Genomic DNA, 24,886 nt, shown 5'->3' on the forward strand with positions numbered 1-24,886 from the left:
CTTCCGAAAAGGTTCAGTAGTCGCCAAGTACACCCTGATGGAAGGAAGGAAGGATCTGGACGAAGCACCACTTTATCCCTGTGAAACACCAGATAGGGAGAACAACCGTACAACTAGGGATGCACCGATCCGACTTTTTTGGCGCCGATCCCGATGCCGATCTTTTGCTTTGTGAAATCGCCGATCCTGAGTCCGGTCCGGAAGTACTGTTTTGTGAGCTTATAACAAAATATTACTTCTGGATCGGTATCGGCAGATACCCTATAACAATTGTGCATTTAAGAGATTAAACTTCCCTCCTCCGGCAGATGGAACGAAAAGATACATTGTAATCATTGTGTTTACTTAACTGGGAGACTGACAGGCATTTGCAGGAGGCTCTTTTTTTTTTTCTTATTTGACAGCTGTTCTCTGCTCCCTCACAGCTATGTAAAGAGCAAAACCGGATCGGCCCGTGGATCTGTTAATTTTACCGATCCCCGATCCAGCTATTATGGCCATATCGGCGCCGATATCCGATCTGTGCATCCCTACGTACAACGCCACCATTTCTGACACCCTGCGCGCAGAAGTAATAGCCACCAAGAAGGCCACCTTCTGGGATAAAGTAAATAGGGGAATCTGATGAAAATTTTCAAAGGGAGACTTCTGGAGAACTGACAGCACCAAATGAAGGTCCCAAGGTGGCAGCGGAGGTCGCACCGGCGATGCCAAGTGTCGCACCCCCTGGATAAAGTTACGTACCGGGGAATGGGTGGCCAGTGGCCTCTAGAAGAAAACTGCCAAGGCCGAGACCTGACACTTGATAGTACTCAAGGCCAACTTTTGATCAACTCCCCGTTGAAGGAAAGCCAAGATCCGAGCCACCGAGTAACAGTGAGGGGGAACCCCAAGAGACTCACACCACGCAATATATGACTTCCACGTACGATGATAGATATTTCTAGAAGTCGCTTTTCTCGCTTTAAGCAAAGTGGGAACCACTGAAGCAGACAATCCCCTGTCCTTCAGCACCTGACTTTCAACAGCCAGCCGTCAAAGCCAGCGACTGCAAAGCAGGATGGAAGATTGGCCCTTGAGACAGTAGATCCTCCCTGAGAGGAACTCTCCAAGGAATGTCTGCGACTAGCCTGTCCGGAGCCACAAGGATGACCGGTATCCCTTCCGCCTCGATCCTGCCAAGAAGTTTTGGGAGCAATTTGAGAGGTAATCAGCCTTCCAATTTTCCACTCCTGGAATGCGAAAATAAAAGAAAATGAGAGCTGGAACAAAGAGTTCCGCCCATCAAAGGATGTCTGCCACCTCCAAGGCCGCAAGGACGCTTCTGGTTCCCCCCTTGGTGATTGACATAAGCCATTGTCCGATGGAATGCGCACTGGACAGCCCTGAAGGTACTACATCCAGTGGACTAAGCAAAGCCTGATCCCTCTCAGTTCCAGAACATTGATCTGTAACGTTAATTCTTCAGGGACCAGACCCCCTGAGCAGAAAGCTTGCTGAGAACACCTCCCCCACCCGGACAGACTGGCTGCGTGGTGATCACAACCCAATATAAGGGAGGAAGGGTTTTCCTTGTTTGAGCATCGGGGACCGAAGCGACCATATCAGGGACCCCCTGGTCACCTGGCTCAGCTGGATCCGGTTGTCCAGGGAATTTGGATCATTGTTCCATTTGAGAAGGATTTCCTTCTGGAGGATTCTAGTGTGGAATTGAGCGAAAGGGGCCACCTCGAAGGACGACACCATCAGTCCCAGAACTCTCATACAATTCCGATGGACGACCATTTGCTGGACAGCATGAGAAAGGGACATGATCTGAAGTATGAGTAATGACTGAACCTCCATCCCTAGTATACATGTGAAAAGAGGAACAAAGGTTATGGGACTTTGAGTGAGGTCAGTCATTGGTAAATATCAAAAGTAATATGGAATATAGAAATAATGAATAATTTAAATATTTCATAAAGGGTACAATAATATAAGAATAGACATACACAAATCAAAAACTAAACATGAAGTATATAAATTTATATAAATATATTTTCATAATAATAAATCAATAAATAAATAAATTCGTCAATACACTGTATATATAAACAACATGTGGTAAGTCTTCAAATGGTCTATCTTCATATCTTATAGGCTCTACGCATTTCATGGCTCTACGTCCACTCATCAGGAGCTAATTAAAACTTTGAATCTGTAAATGTAGACTAACATTAAAATGCAAACTTTTCAGATATATGTAGGAAATATAACAAATTGCTCCAATATAAATATAAAACTCAGCTACTTACTATGGTAACCCAAAACAACTCTGGGAGGAAAATAAGCCACCCCAATAGCGACTGTCTATATTTCCTACATATATCTGAAATTTTTGCATTTTAATGTTAGTCTACATTTACAGATTCAAAGTTTTAATTAGCTCCTGATGAGTGGACATAGAGCCAGGAAACGTGTAGAGCCTATAAAATATGAAGATAGACCATTTGAAGACTGACCACATGTTGTTTATATATACAATGTATTGACAAATTTATTTATTGATTTATTATTATGAAAATATATTTATAATTTATATGAATTTATATACTTCATGTTTAGTTCTTGATTTGATATTTAATAAATTATTAATTGTTTTGATATTCCATATTACTTTTGATATTTACCAATGACTGACCTCACTCAAAGTCCCATAACCTTTGTTCCTCTTTTCACATTTGCTGGACAGCAATAGCTGAATCGCAGTCTGGAGCTTTTGAAGTTTGGAAGAAATCGGAGGAAGAAACACCCTGGCTGAGGACGAATCCAAAGTCAGGCCCAGGTAGTCCAGCCTCATGGAAGGAACCAGGGACCAATTCTGAAGGTTCAGAATCCACCCTAACTCCTCCAGAGTTCTTATGGTGATCTCTAAGTTTGTCACCAGCACCGTGGGAGACTCTGTGCGGAGAAGCAGATCGTCCAGGTAACCCAGGACAGATAACCACCGTTAGCGTAACAAAGCCAGGACCGAAGCCAACACCTTTGTGAAGACCCGAGGAGCAGAGGCGAGACCAAATGGTAACGCCACAAACTGATCCCCTCCCACAGCAAAGCGCAGAAACCGTTGATGTCCTACATACGTCCCACATATCGAGAGGGTATCGGTGAGGGTAGGCATCTCTGATGTCTATGGAGGACAAGAAACCCCCCTGGTGTAGGGAAGCCATCACCATGCGAACGGATTCCATCTTGAATTTTTTAACTCACACAAAGCAGTTCAGTGCCTTTAGCTCCAGAATTGGACGCACCTTGCCCTCCTTCCTGGGGACCGTAAACAGGTTTGAGTAAAATCCCTGAAAGCGTTCTGAGTACTAAACCGGAACTATTACTCCTTGTTGTAACAGGTCTTCATTGGTCGCACATTGGAAGGGAAAAACCTTCCTGGAGGGACAGATCGAAACTGGATCTTGCAACCGGACTGTATCACTTTGTGAACCCACTTGTCTTGTATCCGGTATAGCCACAGGTCCAGGAACCGGCAAAGACATCCCCCCATCCCAGATACAGGTGAGGGTGCACCTTCAGTCCAAAGGGGTTTTATCCGCAGGTCTGGAGAAACCCAAGTTCTGTTTGCCAGACCAGGGTCGCTTGGAGCCACCTGAAGAGACCTTGAAGGACTTTGATCCCTCATCACTTGTCCCAGAGGGACGAAAAAACCTTATGTGCTGAAAAGGAGGGCCCCCCATCTACGACGAAGGTCCTTACCCTTGTTAGCCTGTGGGAGAAAGGTACTCTTACTCCCTGTAAGACCTTTGATAATGTCATCAAGGGTAGCCCCCAAACAGGCGATCACCTTGAAAAGGTAGATCAGTCAAGGGCTTCTTTGAGACCAGCATTTTAGCCAAAGTATACGCCGGAGGACCACTGGCGAAACCGACAGCCGGGCCAATATTGGATCCGCATCCAGAGAGGCATCGCAAACAAATTGCAGCCCCTGCACCAACTGGTCCATCAGTTCCGCAAAGGCAGGGAGCTGAACCCCCTCCAGGTCACAGTGTAGTAACTTAGCCCATCCAGTCAAGGTTTGTGACACAAGGGCATTAGTAAACACCGGTCTTAGTGCAGACCCCGTCAGGGAGTACATTTTGCTGGCCACAGACTCCGCCTTTCTAAGTGCCAGATCCTTAAAGGGCAGGGAATACTCCACTGGGATCATGGTAGCTTTATTCAGCCTGGAAAACAGAGGGTCCACCATAGGTGGCACAGTTCAAAAAGGGACTCCTCAAAGAGGTAGCGTCTAGCAATCTGCTTAGCCACCCCAGGGGGACGTATTGGGCAGTCCCATTCTTTTTTGACCACATTGTCAAAATACGCGAGAAGGGGGAAAATCTTTGCCGCTCTGGATAGCTTGTGAGCTCCAAACGTAATCTGAGCCTCAGTCGCAGCTGCGTCCTCCATTTTTAGGGTCTCGTGCACAGAAACAACCAGTGTGTCCACCAGTGCCTTTTCTTGCACGGTGGTGGAGGGAGAGGTGTCATCCTCACTATCAGAGGAGACAGGGCGCGAGGTAGTAGACCTGGTAGGGAGACCCACATCTACGGTGGCAGAGTCAGATTTAGAATCTGATACATCAGATGAGGCAGGGATAGGTGGGGGGCGTTTTTTGGCACCTCGCCCCTTACAGGCCACCTCCACCCTCGACACAAAGGATTCCAAGACTGCAGACAGTGCAATTAAGGATAGCTGTGATCCGGAGGGCCCTGCGGCCTCCTTGAGGGTGTCAGGTGGGGAAGAAAGTTCCACAGGGTCCATGTAGCACCAGGGGAACCCCTCAGCAAAAAGTTGCAAAAAATGTTCTTTTTTTAAAAGAACGTCACACTGCGCTATAGCTCCCCCAAGAGGTCAGGCAGAACGCACTGAAGACCCCCAGCAGAGAGAGAGACCCCCCCAGACTCATCACCCGCACCCGAGATGCACCAGGAAGGCCCAAAACGTCTGTAGAGCACGTGTCTGCAGCAATCTCAATCAGCAGAAAAAGACCTGAATGTCAGTATCGGGGAATAGGGAGGGGCTTCACCAACAAAAAAACTCCTCTAGGGACTCCAAGAACATGTCCGCCAGTGATTTTGAATGGGAATCCACCGCAAAATGGCGGCCGGGTGTACCAACATGGCCGCCGATCTTTCTCAGCACATGGGCTACAAGAAAATGGCGGCCTGCGGAGCTTCTAAGGGCCGTCGAGGGGAGCCCCAAGCCTCCTGGATGGGATCGAGAGGAAGGGGGCCCTGTAAGTGACAGGTGAATCCCCACCGCACGATCGATAGTCTGGTCCCTGTCGGCGCACCCCCCCTGCCCCCACCGTCAGCCTTACGCCCAGTCCCAGCCCCCAGGGAGTAGCTTCAAGCGTCCCATAGCCCCAGTAGTGAGGGGGGGCAAGGGGGTGTGTGTGACAGGACAGAGTTGAACCCAGGGTGCGAGGGTCTAACCTACCTAAGGAGGGGCCCGCGTCCACCCCAAAACTCGCCAGGGGGAGAGGGGAGGGGGGACATTTTACTTACAATACCTGGAACAGGCGGGCACCATCTCCTGACAGAACCCCTCTCCGCCGAAGTGGGGGGGGGGGCTGTCAGGCAATAGAAACGCTGCAACTTGGGTCTAGACCCAGTCATGTGCAACCTGGCGAGACGTTTTAACTCGCAGGGCCAGTCCCCATGTGTGGGACTATGTCGTGGCCGACCTAGCGTGGGGCTGGGGTCTGCGCGAGCACGCAGGCCGGCTGGGGTGACCACTGGATTTATATATCCAGCTCGTCGCCTAGATCCAGCTTAGTTGCTTATAGATCTCACAGGTAAAAAATACGGTGAAAACAAATATCTACAAAAACACTTTTGCCAGGACTAGAGATCCCAGCAAAAGAACTAGGTCCTTACTCCTGACTAGGCAGATTAAAACTGACATCCTATAGCAGGGAGAGAGGGTATAACCCCTGGGACTGCCCATAGGCTTAGCCAGAACTTTTTTCTGCCTAGTGTCCTACTCCTGTAGGGGGCAGTATAGCCCTACTGTTATGAAGAACAGAGACTGCGTCCGTCAATGAATGATAGAGAAAAAGAGTTCAACAGGGGAACAGGGCAATTGCGAAAGAAATACAGGAATTTTGGAAAGGAGACCATTTTAATCAAAAAACCCTGCCCTGGGAGGGAATGCCAGGACAGACACTGCTGTGATAGGCGATTCACCACTTAAGGTCATAATTGGACGACAGTTCTCGACCTATCCTAATATTCAGGTATTTAAACTCAGAAACCCAGTGGAGCGGGGTTCTGGACGGCAGCTTAGGGTGGGCTAGATGCAGTGGAAAAACTGGAATTTTGACCTACCGTAAAACCTTTTTCTCTGAAGTGCATTGACAGATGCAGCCCCATATTCTTTTTAACCGTTGGGTTATGCTGCCTCCTACAGGAGTAGGACACGGCAGGAAAAAAAACTTTACCACGCCTATGGGGCAGTCCCTAACGGCATACACCCACTCACTCTGCTATAGGATTGAGTTTTGTTGCAAGCAGTAACAGAAGTAAAAAACCCCAACCCACTCAGAAATAGAGGGGCAGGTGCTGCGTCTGTCAATGAACTTCAGACAAAAGGATTTTACGGTAAGTCAAAAATGCAGTTTTCTCTATCATTCATTGACAGTCACAGCTCCAGATTCTTCTGAACCACTGGGACGTCCCAAAGCAGTATTTGCATGAGGGGTGGGAAAACAATGCAGAGAAAGAACGTAATTCACCAAAGGCTAAACTTAGCCAACCAGGTAACATGGAGCTCAACCAGGAACAACTGGAGCTCACCTAGAAACAACATACACCCTCAAAGAGAAAAAAATGCTTTTTTAAACAGCAGCCTGCAAAACTTTGCGGCCAAAAGAAGCATTTGAGGATGCCAACATATCTACTTTGTAGAATTTAGTGAACATGTGCACAGATGACCAAGTTGCCGCCTTGAAAACTTGTATTATTTACGCCTGATGGCGAAAGGCCCAAGAGGCACTCAGCGCCCTAGCAGAATGCGCCTTCACAGGGAAAGGTGGAACCTGACCCTTAAGTGAATACTGTGCCCATCAATATACAAATGAATTAAAGTGAATCACAAATAAATATGACAAGTGCCGCAATAGTTAGAAACTAAGAAAATCAGGAGTGATGAAAAAGTCCATATAAATCCATATGTGTATCTATCCTAAATTGTTAAAAAGTGCAAAGACAATGAAAATCCCAAGGTGATGAATATTAGGTAGACGGAAGTGAAAAAATAGCAGCGATACTGGTTTCCACCACGGTGCTCCAATCAGTCTGACATGCATATGAGCTTACCAGAGGCCAGAAGGAATTAAGCCTGTAGAACACAATACTCGTATCCCTGCTTCTCAAGAAGGATCACTCTCCTCGCCCAAAACGATAAAGACCACTGATGATATACGACACATAGATAGCGATATTCCTAGACACTGATCCTTTATGATGTCTCCAGTAATATCATAAAAATAAAAAGTGCTCCATAGTGTTATACCATCAACACTTTAATAAAATAATTAAAAATCAAATTCACATTTAGCAAGAAATTGTAGTGAAAAAAAAAACGTAAAGCCGGCCGGCTCACAGTAAAGCCCTTCCTTCCGGGTTGCGTGGCGACGTCAGCACGCCAGATCCTACGCACTCGTCACAAATGACTTCTAAGGGAAGTCTGGGGCCACCAGAATGACCGGAAATCCCTTCCACCTCTATTCAGCGCAGAAGCCTCGGCAGAAGTTTCAGAGGAGGAAACGCATAGATCAGCCGATACTGACCCCAAGGAGCCCCCAGTGCGTCTGTGGCATCGGCCAGATGATCCTGAGACCTGGCTACAAACCCCTGTACCTTCTCGTTGAGCCGAGAAATGAACAGGTCTACATCGGGTGTAACCGACTGGACACACAACAGGTGAAACACCTCCGGGTGCAGGGACCATTCCCCCTGATCCAACACCTAACAACTCAAGTAATCCGCCTGCCAGTTCTCCACTATGGGTATATGCACAGCGGAGAGGGCTGGATCAAAATTTTCTGCCCATATTAAGATCTCGGACACCTCCCGGGCCGCCAGGACACTCTTGGTGCCCCCTTGATGACTGACGTAGACCACGGCTGTGGCATTTTCTGATTGAATCCGAACTGGACAACCCTGCAGACGATTTGGCCAGTGACTCAAGCAAAGCTTTATCGCTCTGAGTTCCAGAATATTGATCGGAAGTCTAGACTCTTTTAAAGTCCAAGTACCCCCCACCCCCAACCAGACAGGCTGGCATCCGTGGATACCAGGGTCCAATACAATGAAAGGAAGGGATTGCCCTGATGCAGGGCCAAGGAACGGAGCCACCTCAGAAGAGTATTTCTTGCGTTTTGACTTTACCAAATCAGATTGTCCAAGATTTTGGATCCTTGTTCCACTTAACAAGAATACCCCTTTGCAGAGGTCTTGTGTGAACTGAGCAAACGGAACCGTCCCGAAGGTAGACACCATCAGGCCTAGAGCTCACATGCAAGTCCGCGATGAGGACAGAGTGCTTGATAACAGCAACCGAATCAACTTTTGCAGCTTTTCCAGGGGAAGAAACACCCTCACAGAGGCTGAGTCCAGAGTCCGTTCCAGACAAACCATTTTGGAGGCTGGGACCAGAGCAGATTTTCTGAAATTGATGGTCCAACCGAACTCTTGCAGAGTCAGTACAGTGATTGACAGATCGCCCACCAGTACTGAGTGGGAGTCTGCTCTTAAGAGTAGATCGTCCAGGTACCCTAGTACCACAATCTCCCACTGTCACAGTAATGCCAAAACCGGAGCAAACACGTTGGTGAAGACCCTGGGGGTGGAAGCGAGACCAAAGGGTAACGCCACAAATTGATAATGTTCCTCTCCTACAGTGAAGCGAATGCCACTACCATGCAAATGGACTCTATTCAAAACCTCTGTACCCGCACAAAGCGATTCAGAGCCTGGAGGACAAGAATTGGAAGCACTTTCCCTTCTTTCCTGGGAACAGTAAACAGGTTTGAATAAAACCCTTAAAAAAAAAAAAAAAAACGGCACAATCCCCCTTTGCGACAGCAGATCTTGTACCACCTCCCGTAGATCCCTTAACCTATCTGAAGATAGGCATAGATTGGACGGAAAGAATCTGTCCGACGGTCGGGACCTGAATTCGATCTTGTAACCCGATTGGAGCAGCTCGTGGGCCCATTTGTCCTGAATCAAGGAGGTCCCTGGCTCCGGACAGAAAACTAAGACGTCACCCCAACCCAGATAAGGGTGAGGGCGTCCCTTCATGCTTTTTGTCACAGTAGGTGGGAAAAGGGAGTACCTTTGCCACTTTTAGGGGATCTGTGGGCCTCGAGGGGACTGGCGTCCCCCGTGTTAAAAATTTTCTGCACGGATACAATCAGTGCATGCATCAGCGCCCTTGTATGCGCATGTGCAGTAAAAAAAGGAATCATCCTCACCGCAGAGCAAACGAAGTGCGTGGACACAGAACCAGTAGAGTCGCTACAGTATATACTAAGCTCACCCTGAGAACATAACAAGCAGGGGAGGTCGCCGAACACAGTCCCACAAGGAGACATCTGCTAAAGTTCCACTTAAAGACCCCTATTAGACCTAAGGGTCACCCGCCATAAATGACATAAAAGGACATAGCCCCTATAAAGGGGAAGAGGGGGCCCGCCATGATGCAGACGCGCAGGCAGAGTACCTCTACACAACAATACCCCCACAGCGCCCCCCGGTTCAAGGGGGGCACCAGGCAGTCCATATGTCCACCCCCCTGAGGGGGGGGGGGGAGAAGGCCCATCCGTTGCTCTGTCAGCTTGATCAGCAGCTCGGACAGCCTGGTCAGTCACTCAGACAGCCAGCTCCGTCAGCCGCGGGTAGGCCACAAGCAGCGGCCTCAATTTTTGGCCCGATCCGGCTGCTTGAGGCATACGCCTGTCAGCTTGGTCAGGCACCTCATCTCAGTCAGGTACCCGGACAGCCGCGAGTAGGCTGCAAAGCTGCGGACTAAATTTTCGGCCCAACCCAGACACGTGAGGTGCAGACCCACAGATGAAGAAACATCCCCCCCCCCCCAAGCCTATAACCACAGCAGGAAGCCCAAAAACATTCCTGCCCCAGTCACTAACTCCCAGGGGGCAGGGAACTTGCTCAAAGACCCCCTTGTGCGATCCAGACAGCCCGTTCAGCAACAACCACATCCACCCCCCCACCAAGAGCTATGGGGGGGGGGGGGCGGGGGGACGCTACTCACCATACCAATGACAATCGGGTGGGTGCCACTCCAGACAGACTACCCCTCCACTCGGGTGGAGGTGCTGACTGCCAAGGGGCACGTTGCGACTCAGGCCAAACCAGGTCGTGTTCTTCCCGACGAGGTGTTTCACTCGCAGCAAGCCCCTGTCCACTGGGCTCTTTGGTGGCGAGGCCTTGCGCGGGGCTATAACCTGCACATGCTGGCTGGACTGGGAGACCTTAAGGATATCCACTCCGGCTGTTGATTGCAGTTCTCTCAGGAACATAACTAGTTAAAAAATTTAATTTTAACAAAGGTTCCCTTTAAAATAAAAAAACAAACTAAGACTGAAGTCCTACTCCTAAACTAGGCAGAAACAAATTGAATTCTATAGCAGAGTGAGTGGGTGCTGTCAACGAGCGATAGAGAAATGGGATTTTTGACTTACCTTAGAAAGCCATTTCCCTGATGTTCATTGAGAGGCACAGCTCATGTCATTCTTGACCATTGGGTTATGCTGGCCCCTACAGGAGTAGGACACTAGGCAGAAAAAACTTCTGACTACACCCATGGGCAGTACCAGGGGTATACTCCCTCTTCCTGCTATAATCACTTAGTTTGTTACAAGCAGTGTCAGGAGAATTATAACTCCACAGAGGGGTTGGTGCTGTGTCCGTCAATGAACATCAAAGAAATGGATTTTACGGTAAGTCAAAAAACACATTTTCTCTTTCCTTCATTGATGGACATAGCTCCTGTCATTCTTGACCATTGAGAGGTCCCAAAGCAGTGTTAAAAATGAGGGGTGGGAAACAGCAAAACATTACGGGAAGTGTGGTGGCTTTCAAAAGACTCTTAGACGTACATCTCAAGGATCAGAACATTCAGGGGTATGTGAGATGATTACGGCCACACACACCTACACAGGTTGAACTGAATGGACTATTGTCTTTATTCAACCTCACCTACTATGTAACTATTACCAAGGCTAAACATTAGCCAACCAGGTAACAGGGGCTCAACCAAAACAACTGGAGCCCACCCTGAAGAAAACAATACACCCTCAAAGAGGATCAGGTCCTCTTAAACAGCAGCCTGCAAAATCTTGCGGCCAAAGAAAGCATCCGCAGATGCCAACACATCCACTTTACAAAACTGTAAAAGTGTGCATCAATGACCAGGTGGCTGCCTTGCAAACCTGTGTCACTGACACTTGATGATGGAAGGCCCAGGAGGCATTAAGCGCCCTAGTAGAGGCCACCTTCTGGGACAGTGTAAGTAGGGTAATCTCTTGAATCTTTTCAAAGGGAGGCTTCTGTGGAGCTGAAAGCACCAAATTAAGATCCCAAGAGGGCAACGGAGTCCGCACTGGAGGAACCAAATGTTGGACACCCTGAAGAACAGTACGCACCAGGGAGTGCGATTTCTGAAGGAAGGTTACGATCTGAAGCCATCGAGAAAGAGCGAGGACGAACCCCAAGAGACTCACACCACGCAATGTATGTTGTCTTCCACGTACGAGGGTTGATCTTCCTAGAAGTAGATTTCCTAGCTTTTAACATAGTAGGAATCACAGACTCAGATAAACCTCTATCCTTTAGCACAAGGCATTCAACTGCCAAGCCGTTAAAGCCAGCGACTGTAAAGCAGGATTGAAAATTGGTCCTTGGGACAGCAGATCCTCCCTGAGAGGAAGCATCCAAGGAAGATCAGCGTACCAAGCCTGGCGAGGCCAGTCCAGAGTCACTAAGAAGACCAGAATCCTTTTTGCCTCGATCCTGTGTAGAAGTCATAGCAGAAGCTTGAGAGGAGGGAAGGTGTAAATCAAATAATGACCCCACGGGGCCACCAGTGCTTCTGTGGCATCTGCCAGAAGATCCCTTGACAGTCCCACAAACCTCTGCACCTTTCTGTTGAGCCGAGACGCCTACAGATCCACCTTGGGAGTGCCCCACCAGAGGGAGAGCTGATGTAACACCTCCGGATGAAGGGACCACTGACCTTGGGCCAACGCCTGCCGACTGAGGCAATCTGAATGTGCATGGCGGAGGGAGCTGGAACAAACAGTTCTGCCAATGTTAGAATGCTGGCTACCTCCAGAGCCACCAGGGCACTTCTTGTGCCCCCTTGGTGGTTGACATAAGCCACAGCCGTGGCATTGTCCAATTAAACGTGCACAGGGCCAATCCTGAACACGATCCGTCCAATGATCCAGACACAGTCTTATCGCTCATAGTTCCAGGACGTTAAACGGTAGTCTGGACTCTTCCAGCATCCATATCCCCTGAGCAGAATGCTTGCGGAGGATGCCTGCCCAGCCGGACATGCTGGCATCCATGGTGACCACTGTTCAATACAAGGGGAGGAAGGATTTTCTCAGCCAAATTGCTGGACAGCGAAGCCACCATATCAGGGACTCCTTTGTTCCCCGACTCAGCCAGATCGGATTGTCCAGAGACTGCGGAGTCTTGTCCCATTTGGTCAGAATCTCCTTTTGCAGGGACCTTGTATGGAACTGCGCAAACGGAACTGCCTCGAAGGTAGATACCATCAGGCCCATTACCCACATGCAAGTCCAGAGGGAGGACCATTTGTTGGACAGCAGGAGGTGCTTGCAATTTCTGGAGTTTGTCCAGAGGAAGAAGTACTCTAGCTACGGCCGAATCCAGAGTCAGGCCCAAATAGTCCAGCTTTGTGGATGGAACCAGGGAAGACTTCTGAAAATTCATAATCCGTCAGAACTCCCACAGAGTTCATATTGTGATCTCTAGGTTCTCCACCAGAGCAGATGGTGACTCTGCTCGCAGAAGGAGATTGTCCAAATAGCCCAGTACCACGATCCCCCGTTGGCGTAGCAAAGCTAGCAACAGAGCCAACACTTTTGTGAAGAGCCGAGGAGAGATCAAAGGGTAACGCCACAAACTGATAATGCTCCTCTCCCACTGCAAAGCAGAGAAAATGCTAGTGACTGACACATATTGGAATGTGAAGGTAAGCATCCTTCCTGTCGATAGAGGCAAGAAAACCCCCCCTGACGCAGGGATGCCACCGCCGTTCGAATGGTCTCCATTCTGAACTTTTGTACCCGCACAAAGCAGTTTAGCGCCTTGAGGTCCAGGATTGAACACACTTTGCCTTCCTTCCTGGGGACTGTGAACAGGATTGAGTAAAAACCCTGAAATCTTTTCGAAGTCGGAATCGGGACAATCACCCCCTGAAGGAACAGGTCTTGTACTGCCCGTCTGCAAACAGACCCTGTAACTGGTCTGCAGGCAGGTGCAGGTTGGAAAGAAAAAACCTTGCCAAGGGACAAGAGCGAAACTCAATCTTGTAACCGGACTGAATAACTCTGTGGACCCACTTGCCTTGCACCAGGGAAGTCCATGGCTCCGGAAACCAGCAAAGACGTCCCCCCACCCCTGATACTTGTGAGGGCGCACCTTCATGTTGAAGGAGCCTTGTCTGCGGGTCTGGAGAAGCCCGCTCTCTGCTTGCCAGACCAGATTTGTTTGGAGCCACCAGAGGAGGCACTGAAAGGCTTTGAGCCCTTGACAGTCGACCCTGAGGGAAGAAAAAACTTCTTATGAGCCGAGAAGGAAGGTTCACGTCTACGACAAGGTTCCTTACCCTTAGTAGCCTGTAGAAGAAAGGTACTCTTCCCCCCTGTGAGATCTTTAATGATGTCACCCAGGGTAGCGCCAGACAGACAGGGCAGATCAGTCAGGGCCTGCTTAGAAGTCTGGTCTGCAGAGCAGCATTTAAGCCAAAAGACACGCCGAAGGACCACAGCCAAAACAGAGAGGAGAGCCTTATCCAAGGAGGCATCACAGATAAACTGCAACCCCTGGACCAGTAGGTCCGCCAGCTCAGCAAAAGCAGGAGGGAGTTGTTCACTCTCCAAGTCATGGTGTAGGAGCTTAACCCACTCTCTCTGACTCGAGATGGCAACACTAGGGCAATAGTAAATACCGGCCTCATTGCGGAACCCGCTAATGTGTACATAATGCGGGCCACAGCCTCCGCCTTCTGGTCAGCCAGATCCTTAAAGGCTGGGGACCCTTAAACCAGGGTTCGGTCACTTTTTGCTAGCCCGTCGCCCACAATCCACCTCCAACCGGGACACAAGGGACTTCAGGACCGCTGTCTGTGCATGGATGGTTGGTTGGGACCCGGAGGGCCCCCAGCCTCAGAGAGGGGATCAGGTGGGGAAATGTGCACCAAGGTCCTTATCCTAACTAGGCAGAAAAAACTAAGTGACTATAGCAGGGAGAGGGAGTATACCCCCTGGGACTGCCCATGGGTGGTAGCCAGAAGTCTTTTCTGCCTAGTGTCCCACTCCTGTAGGAGGCTGCATAACCCAATGGTCAAGAATGACAGGAGCTGTGTCCGTCAATGAACGAAAGAGAAATAGAAGATTACCCTAATTAATTTTGATTCCCGAATAAGAGCCGAATAAGTCTATAATTTGGAGGGCAGCAGGTAATGAAGAGGTGACATCAGTTAAAAAAAAGGAGGGTATCATCAGCATAACAAGATATTTTCTCTTCTATCACCCCCCACTCTAACACCCTGAACGAAGTCAGCAGTCCTGATTAAAGCAGCCAAGGATTCCATCGCCAGAGGGAGGGGGGAACAGGGGACATCCCTGTCTCGTACCCCACTCAAGAAGGAAGGGTGGGGACAATGAATTGTTGGTACCAATTCTAGTCAACGGGGTGGAATACAACATGCGAATCCAAGCTATGAAATTGGGGCCAAACCCAAACTTAAGGAGGACAGCCCTAAAGTAGGGCTATTCCACTGATTCAAAGGCCTTTTCAGCATCAAGAGAGACCACTACCCCCCGGCTGTGCTCATTCGCTCTGGCAACATGGGTAAGCAGTCTATGGATATTAATGTTCGTTCCCCTGCCCAGCATGGACCTGGATGGGTCCGGATGTACCAATGAATTAATAACTATATTAAGACGACGGGCCAAGACTTTTGCTTGGATTTTACCATCCACGTTAAGCAACTGGATGAGCCTTTATGAAGAGCAAAGATATGGGTCCCTGCCAGGCTTAGGGAGAACCCCAATCACCACCTTGCTCATGGATGAAGGCAGGGAGCTTGACTGAATGGCACCCAGCAGAGTTTTATGGTAAACAGGCAGGGGAGGATATGCATACGTTTTAAAAAATTCTGCTGGGAGGCCAACACGGGCCTGGCATCTGGAGAGATTTAACAGCCAACTGCAGCTCCTCCAAGGGTATAGGAGCATCCATTTTATGTATGTACATATCAGTTAAGCTAGGAAGGTCAATGTCCTCCAGGTATACCGCCACCTCCTCTGAGCGGGTGGCTTATGATGCATAAAGGTCTTGGAGATATACAGCAAAGCAAGCATTAATTTGTGCAGGGACTGTCAACACCCCCCCTCCCTCCCCCCAAACCCACACCAGAATCAGTAATGCAGGATTGTTCTTTAGCCAGGAGACGTCCCATCTTTTCACCCTGTTCTGGGTCTTCTGGGTCATCTTCTGGGTCTGGTGGAGCAGGCGCACATTAGTGGCCTCCGCACGGAGGAGGATGAGTTCACGTAATAGCTTCCAAACTGCCCCTAGTAAAAGCTTTAAATGCATCTCAGGTCGGGAAACAGAGACATCCTGTCTATTTCAGAAATCTAGAAGCTCACTATGGTATGGCATGTCAATGCTCAGATTGGTTAACCAGAACTGAAATAATCTTCAAAGACCTTCAGCAGGAGACACAGAGGTACCCAAACAAAAAACAAGAGGGGCAGGTATAGGCTTCTTAACCCAGGATTCCACCATCGTCAAACATCTACAAAATGAAAGGCGTCCACCCATGCCAGTAAATCAGGGCCTGAGGTGGCAGTGGGAAACATTCTATCCTGTCCAGGGTCCGGCATCATATTAAAGTCCCCCATAATCAAAATATTGTCAGTAGGAAAGGAAGCAAAACAGGCCGATGAAGTATATAGCTGCCTGACCGATGCTGCCGGCGGGAGATAAAGTCCAACCAGCACCATCCCTAGACTATGTATAACTGCTTGAACAATTACATAGCGATCGTTTGAGTCCAGATCCATAGGCAACAGTTTAAACGTTATTGACTTGTGCACCAAGAGCTGACTCCTCCTAGAAAATTAGTGTGTGTGATGTGATAATGGTAACCCGCCCAGATCTTTTTTTAAGCTAAGCACCTTCCCACCCACCAAGTGAGTCTCTTGTAATATACATATGTGCGGGGGGTGGCTTCTGCAAGAATTGAAACACCAATGAACGCTTAAACATAGAGTTCAGTCCACACACATTCCATGATAGTATTTTTACAAGTAGTCAAACTTGAGTGGGGAAAAAAGTTTGTAGAAGAGACAACAGCAGGACTCGGACAGCCACTAACCCTGCACCAGGAGCAAACATAGCAAAATAAATAAATAATAGACAAAAGCCTACAAAGAAATAACAGCACACCATGGACCATTTTGACCATAGAAACCGTAGAAACAATCCCCCACCCGATAGAGGAGGTTTCACACCCAACCCAAAACATGGCAAATGTCACCAACTAGGGGGCTATATTAACAAGAGTCAGGTGCTCAGTGTCTCTAGAGCAGTGTTTCTCAACTCCGGTCCTCGGGGCACACTAACAGGCCAGGTTTGCAAGAAAACTGAAATACATCACAGGTGATATCATTTGCTGCTCAGTGATTGCAGTATTCTAGTCTGCATCTCCCCAAGGTAATACTTAAAATCTGGCCTGTTAGTGTGCCCAGAGGACCGGAGTTGAGAAACGCTGCTCTAGAGCATGCACCAGTAATGTCATGAGAGAAACACAAAGTCAATTAGTATCATCCAGAAATAACTGAGTATGATCGCCCAGCCAAAAGGCTGGGGACATGATCTCGAACTGGAATCCACAAAGTATGTGAATAATATGCAAGGACCAATGTAGAGCATATAGTGCAGTAAAAACAGGGGAACAGAAGGCCCACAACGACCCAGAGATCAAGGAGTCACAGGAGATTCTACACTCAGGTCACTAAAAATCCATAGTAACCAGCAGAGAAGAATTAGCAAAGAAGAACCCATGACCCAAGTAATAGGAATAGCTCACCGACAACTTATGGTGTCCAGCCAGGCCAAAGCTTCTTCTGGAAATGTGCCATCCTCCACTTGTAGACGGGCAGGGAATAACATACTGTACTTGAGCCCTTTGACATGTAGTTGAGCCCTCTCTGCCTCTGCATTTCAACCGAGTAATCAGGAAACAGTAATAGCTTTGCATTCTCGTAACGCAGATCACCCTGTGGGCAGGCCTTTGTCAGGGCCAAGTCCCAATCTAGAAAGTGCTATAATTTAAAGATGAAGGTACACGGCGAAGCCCCAACTTGACCCCAGGCAAATGGAATATGGTGGGCATGCTCCACCGAGAAGGAAGAGAACTTGGCACTTGGGAGTAACTGGCACTCTCCACAACCTCCGGAAGACCCAGGACCTAGGGATTATTCCATCTATTGCAGTTCTCTGCATCCTTCGCCCGAGTCTCCAGGGCTTCAACCTTGATCTTCAAAGTGTGGAGGTTGACAGTATGGACTGTCACGGTGTCTTCCGTGAAAGAGACCCTCTGCTTAACTTTAGTGACTGAAGGAGTCCAAATCCTTCCGGATAAACCCAAAGCTGGTCTGCAGGTGAACTATTTTGTCAGGAGTAATCTGACATGTAGTAATTGCCTGCATGACCGCTGCCAGCTCCGCCGAGGCTGCGGGATGGGAGCTTGCCTCCTCTGTCTGTGACCAATGGAGCTCCTTTATACTGCGTACGCACCCTGCGCTGCAAACATGGATTGCTCATGTTCACTGCCTGCAGATTTTTCTATGACCAAATTCTGCACTTTCAACAAAGACTATTAAAGTGAAGTGTGATGCATATGTACTGTATTAAACCATAAGTGTAGCGCTAGAAATAAAAAATGATCACAACAAATGAAAAATAGTGTCCAAGTGAATGGAAAAACTAATAATCTCAATAATGTGAATTTAGAAAGAAAAAAAGGGGGGGAGGGTAGTGTCCAGATGAATAAGTCCCAAAGGAAAATGATATAAAATCAAATCCTAAATCCACATGCGTAATGATCCAAGGGGGAGGATTTCTTCCCGTGGCACCAAGAGTATGTGAAGGAAGGGGAACACCTCTGTGATGGGGTAAGTACAGCAGCTTACCAGATTTCCATGGCTGATCAACTTAATGAATCAGCCTCTCCCAGCTATTTAATCAAGACCACTGAAGATCTGATGTTACGTGGATGCTTATTCAGAAATGGACCACTTCTCAGGATACGTGGAGGGATCAGTGCAGGAAAAACACTCCTCAATATTTCTCATCGATCATAAATGAATATAAAAGGAAAAAGAAAGCAAAGCCCATAGCGTGATCCCGTTTAAAAATTACAATCTTATTTATTAAAAAAGGTACTCACAATGTAACATAAGTATTCAGGCTTGTCAAAATGGTTGTACAAGGGATGGAAGTGCGGCGTCCGGCGAAAAATTCAAGGGGCGTGTGGACGTTGGGCGAAGTCTATTGAGACGAAACGTTGGCGACTCCAGACGCAACGTCCACACGCCCCTTGAATTTTTCGCCGGCCTCTACTATCTTGTTGCCTGGGACAGTTTGCGGGACGCCGCACTTCCATCCCTTGTACAACCATTTTGACAAGCCTGAATACTTATGTTACATTGTGAGTACCTTTTTTAATAAATAAGATTGTAATTTTTAAACGGGATCACGCTATGGGCTTCGCTTTCTTTTTCCTTTTATATTCATTTATGATCGATGAGAAATATTGAGGAGTGTTTTTCCTGCACTGATCCCTCCACGTATCCTGAGAAGTGGTCCATTTCTGAATAAGCATCCACGTAACATCAGATCTTCAGTGGTCTTGATTAAATAGCTGGGAGAGGCTGATTCATTAAGTTGATCAGCCATGGAAATCTGGTAAGCTGCTGTACTTACCCCATCACAGAGGTGTTCCCCTTCCTTCACATACCCTTGGTGCCACGGGAAGAAATCCTCCCCCTTGGATCATTACGCATGTGGATTTAGGATTTGATTTTATATCATTTTCCTTTGGGACTTATTCATCTGGACACTACCCTCCCCCCCCTTTTTTTCTTTCTAAATTCACATTATTGAGATTATTCGTTTTTCCATTCACTTGGACACTATTTTTCATTTGTTGTGATCATTTTTTATTTCTAGCGCTACACTTATGGTTTAATATTAATTTGAGTCATTGTTGGTTGATTTTGTGTTGGCTGCTGATATTTATCACTCTTTTCATTTCATTAGCGCTGAAATTTTCTTGAATTTGATATGTACTGTATTACACACAAAATGATAAAAAGTAAACTGAAGAGTTTTCAACAATGCTAAAATAAACTGTGGCTGGATACAGGATTATGTTTTGTGGTAACTGATCCAAGACTGAATATTCTTACTTCCTCAGATGTGCAGCTTTCATCTGCCCCATTTCCTTTAATAGTTGCTCTCGTTCTTGTTCAACCTTCTTTAACTCCTCCATTCGTTTCCGAAGGGTTAAATTGTCCTGGAGACATCGTTCCTGTATCTACAGTGGGTACAGAAAAAAAATCAGCATAAATCAAACCTGTACTCCATTAAAAAATGTGTAAATTACCTGCCTAAAAGCAGACACTACAAGATGCCTGATTTAACCATAATTCGTTAGAAAGCCATTAGCCTAATAACTCTGCTAGTCCAGCAATTAAAGACAAACTCCAGGAATTTAGCCACTTTCTAAAATGTGCCTGGTTTACTATGGATTAAGTCCCATGAGATGGACTAATTTTATATACAATTGTGCTCATAAGTTTACATACCCTGGCAGAGTTTATGATTTTGTTGCCATTTTTCAGAGAATATGAATGATAACAAAAAACCTTTTCTTTCACTCATGGTTAGTGTTTGGCTGAAGCCATTTATTATCAATCAACTGTGTTTACTCTTTTTAATTAATAATGACAACAGAAACTACCCAAATTACCCTAATCAAAAGTTTACATACCCCAGTTCTTAATACCGTGTATTGCACCCTTTAACATCAATGGCAGCTTGAAGTCTTATGTGGTATTTGTGGACGAGGCTCTTTATCTTCTCAGATGGTAAAGCTGACAATTCTTGGGCTCTCTTGGATGAACTGCACATTTGAGATCTCTCCAGAGTGGCTCAATGATATTGAGGCCAGGAGACTGAGATGGCCACTCCAGAACCTTCACTTTATTCCGCTGTAGCCAATGACAGGTGGAATTGGCCTTGTGTTTAGGATCATTGTCATGTCGGAATGTCCAAGCACGTCCCATACGTAGCTTCCGGGCTGATGAATGCAAATTTTCCTCCAGTATTTTTTGATAACATACTGAATTCATCCTGCCATCAATTCTGACCAAATTTCCTTTGCCTTTGTAGCTCACACATCCCCAAAACATCAGCGATCCACCTCCGTGTTTCACAGTAGGAATGGTGTACCTTTCATCATAGGCCTTGTTGACTCCTCTCCAAATGTAGCGTTTATGGTTGTGGCCAAAAAGCACAATATTGGACTCGTCACTCCAAATGACTTTGTGCCAGGTTTGGGGCTTGTCTCTGTGTTGTTTGGTGTAATGTGAGCGGGATACTTTGTGGCATTTGCGTTGCAATGGCTTTCTTCTGGCGACTCGACCATGCAGCCCATCTTTCTTCAAACATCTTGAAACAGCCACACCACATGTTTTTAGAGAGTCCTGTATTTCACCTGAAGTTATTTGTGGGTTTTTCTTTGCATCCCAAACTATTTTCCTGGCAGTTGTGGCTGAAATTTAGTTGGTCTACCTGACCGTGGTTTGGTTTCAACAGAACCCCTCATTTTCCACTTCTTGATTAGAGTTTGAACACTGCTAATTGGCATTCTCAATTCCTTGGATATCTTTTTATATCCCTTTCCTATTTTATACAGTTCAACTACCTTTTCCCGCAGATCCTTTAACAATTCTTTTGCTTTCCCCATGACTCAGAATTCAGAAACGTCAGTGCAGCACTGGATGAAAGATGCAAGGATCTGTCAGGAGTCCAGAAACAAATTGACCTTTAATACACACACACTAATTACAAGCAAACAGATCACAGGTGAGGATGGTTACCTTTAATAGCCATTCAAACCCCTTTGTGTCAACTTGTGTGCATGTTATCAGGCCAAAATCACCAGGGTATGTAAACTTTTGATCAGAGTCGTTTGGGTAGTTTCTGTTGTCATTATGATTTAAAAAGAGTAAACACAGTTGATTGATAATAAATGGCTTCAGCCAAACACTAACCATGAGTGAAAGAAAAGTTTTTGTGTTATTTATATTCTCTGAAAAATGGCCAAGAAATCAAATTCTGCCCGGGTATGTAAACTTATGAGCACAACTGTACAACTGGTAGTTTTACTGAGTGCTGGGAGTACAGCTATTACTATACTTTCAGTGTACCAACAGAAGAAATGCTGCTTTTTCACACAGCAGCAGCTCTGCTCACCCCTCTGCTACGGGGGCTGGATGGACCATGCCCACGCCCCAACACTCTAGAGATCTAAGCTTGGTAATGAAAAGGAGAAGCTAAAAGGGGAATTCCTCTTGTATAAAAAACGTATTTAAAAGTTGCACTTACGTTAAAAATCTTGACACAGGCAGGTACATCAAGAGAGCACACGGCTTGCTCCGCCCAATGCATTTTCCCTCAGAAGGCGTCAACTGGTATTGGAGTACATTACGATTTTTAATATAAGTGCAACTTTTGAATAAACACTTTTTTTTATACAAGAGGTAATGCACTATTAGCTTCTTATTTTCATCACCGAGCTGAGATCTGTAGAGTGTTGGGGTGTGGGCATGGTCCATCCAGCCCCTGTGGTCGACCATTTTGCCTGGTTGATCACTGGATCTATGTCTGTCTTGTCTGCCGGGACGAGTGACATCTTTTGAGCTTTTGTTGTGATTTCCCAAGGCCTTGAGACTGTGTGTCTCTGGTAAGCAGCCAGCCATTTTTGTATGAGCATGTTGGGGTTGCATGCAGCACTTGGAAGAGTTATCTCTGGCATATCTTCTCAGCTTTTTTTCATCAAAGAGACTGTGAATATCACAATTTAACGTTTATATTTATGGGACTTTTTATGTTAAAGCTTTTTTTTTGCTCTCTTTTTCACTATTGTGGTCTAAATGATCACGTCTGTGCATGTTTTTTGTCACTTCACAAAGGTTTTTTTTTATGAAGCATATTTGTGTACACGTTTAGGTTGTTCACATTTTTTATTGCAATAGTTTTCACATTGTGAATTTACCTTTGTCAAACTTTTTATTGTGTTACATATTTGGTCTAGATAGTGCACTAGTTTTTTTTCCAATGTACATTAACTTTTCTCCCAGGGTTTAAGGAGTCCTAGGTGCTGCCATCTACCAGATAGGCTAGCGCATCCTTTACACATATAGAGACAGGTCCATAAATATTGGGATATCGACACAATTTTCATGCAATTTTCTGTCCAATTTTTTTTTTTTTTTAAATTTGCCTTCGGGTGTGTGGTGCGAGGGCCTGCCTGATTGGATGCAGGTGAATGTGTTGTTAAGCTTTGGCCTCACGTCATGTGGTTTGTGGTAGATCTAGCAGAGGATTGTGCAACGGAGGTTGAACATGTATGGCCAGCCTAAGGTGATCCCATTTCTCTGGATATTAGGGAAATGGGAATATATTTTAAAACAAGGGGATGAAGACAGATGGAGGGGGAACGGGTTAAGGGCAGGAAAGGATGAAGGAGGGATAGTATAGGTATATATGCGATCAAATATGCCTGCCAGTTTTTTTTTGGCAGGATTTGACCGCAATAACTATGAGAGGCTGGTATATACCAATCATGTCTTCCAGAACTTCTTTTTTGTTTTTTTCTTTTTTCTCTCTTTGTGGTTGGACTTATTGTTGTTGTTTTTCTTTTTTTTTTTTATATATACAGTGCCTTGCGAAAGTATTCGGCCCCCTTGAACTCTTCGACCTTTTGCCACATTTCAGGTTCCAAACATAAAGATATAAAACTGTATTTTTTGTGAAGAATCATCAACAAGTGGGACACAATCATGAAGTGGAACAAAATTTATTGTATATTTCAAACTTTTTTAACAAATAAATAACTGAAAAATTGGGCGTGCAAAATTATTCAGCCCCCTTAAGTTAATACTTTGTAGCGCCACCTTTTGCTGCGATTACAGCTGTAAGTCGATTGGGGTATGTCTCTATCAGTTTTGCACATCGAGAGACTGAAATGTTTGCCCATTCCTCCTTGCAAAACAGCTTGAGCTCAGTGAGGTTGGATGGAGAGCGTTTGTGAACAGCAGTTTTCCGTTCTTTCCACAGATTCTCGATTGGATTCAGATCTGGACTTTGACTTGGCCATTCTAACACCTGGATATGTTTATTTGTGAACCATTCCATTGTAGATTTTGCTTTATGTTTTGGATCATTGTCTTGTTGGAAGACAAATCTCTGTCCCAGTCTCAGGTCTTTTGCAGACTCCTTCAGGTTTTCTTCCAGAATGGTTCTGTATTTGGCTCCATCCATCTTCCCATCAATTTTAACCATCTTCCCTGTCCCTGCTGAAGAAAAGCAGGCCCAAACCATGATGCTGCCACCACATGTTTGACAGTGGGGATGGTGTGTTCAGGGTGATGAGCTGTGTTGCTTTTACGCCAAACATAACGTTTTGCATTGTTGCCAAAAAGTTTGATTTTGGTTTCATCTGACTAGAGCACCTTCTTCCACATGTTTGGTGCGTCTCCCAGGTGGCTTGTGGCAAACTTTAAACGACACTTTTTATGGATATCTTTAAGAAATGGCTTTCTTCTTGCCACTCTTCCATAAAGGCCAGATTTGTGCAGTATACGACTTATTGTTGTCCTATGGACAGAGTCTCCCACCTCACCTCTAGATCTCTGCAGTTCATCCAAAGTGATCATGGGCCTCTTGGCTGCATCTCTGATCAGTCTTCTCCTTGTATTAGCTGAAAGTTTAGAGGGACGGCCAGGTCTTCGTAGATTTGCAGTGGTCTGATACTCCTTCCATTTCAATATTATAGCTTGAACAGTGCTCCTTGGGATGTTTAAAGCTTGGGAAATCTTTTTGTATCCAAATCCGGCTTTAAACTTCTCCACAACAGTATCTCCGACCTGCCTGGTGTGTTCCTTTTCCTTCATGATGCTCTCTGCGCTTTAAACAGACCTCTGAGACTATCACAGTGCAGGTGCATTTATACAGAGACTTGATTACACACACAGGTGGATTCTATTTATCATCATGAGTCATTTAGGTAAACATTGGATCATTCAGAGATCCTCACTGGACTTCTGGAGAGAGTTTGCTGCACTGAAAGTAAAGGGGCTGAATAATTTTGCACAATTTTTCAGTTTTTTATTTGTTAAAAAAGTTTGAAATATCCAATAAATGTCATTCCACTTCATGATTGTGTCCCACTTGTTGTTGATTCTTCACAAAAAATTACAGTTTTA

At 46.3% G+C, this 24,886-nt stretch overlaps 1 protein-coding gene across 1 annotated transcript in view; it reads right to left on the minus strand.

Moving 5' to 3' along the window:
• RAD50 (RAD50 double strand break repair protein) overlaps positions 1-24,886 on the minus strand; it is a 549,855-nt gene that overhangs the window by 88,570 nt on the left and 436,399 nt on the right. The window contains exon 21 of the mRNA XM_082256750.1: positions 19,802-19,929. Coding sequence (XP_082112876.1) covers positions 19,802-19,929 — 128 coding nt within the window. The remainder of the gene's footprint in view (positions 1-19,801; positions 19,930-24,886) is intronic.

Source organism: Pelophylax lessonae, assembly GCF_965119305.1.
Source record: "Pelophylax lessonae genome assembly, chromosome: 4".
Lineage (NCBI taxonomy): Eukaryota > Metazoa > Chordata > Amphibia > Anura > Ranidae > Pelophylax > Pelophylax lessonae.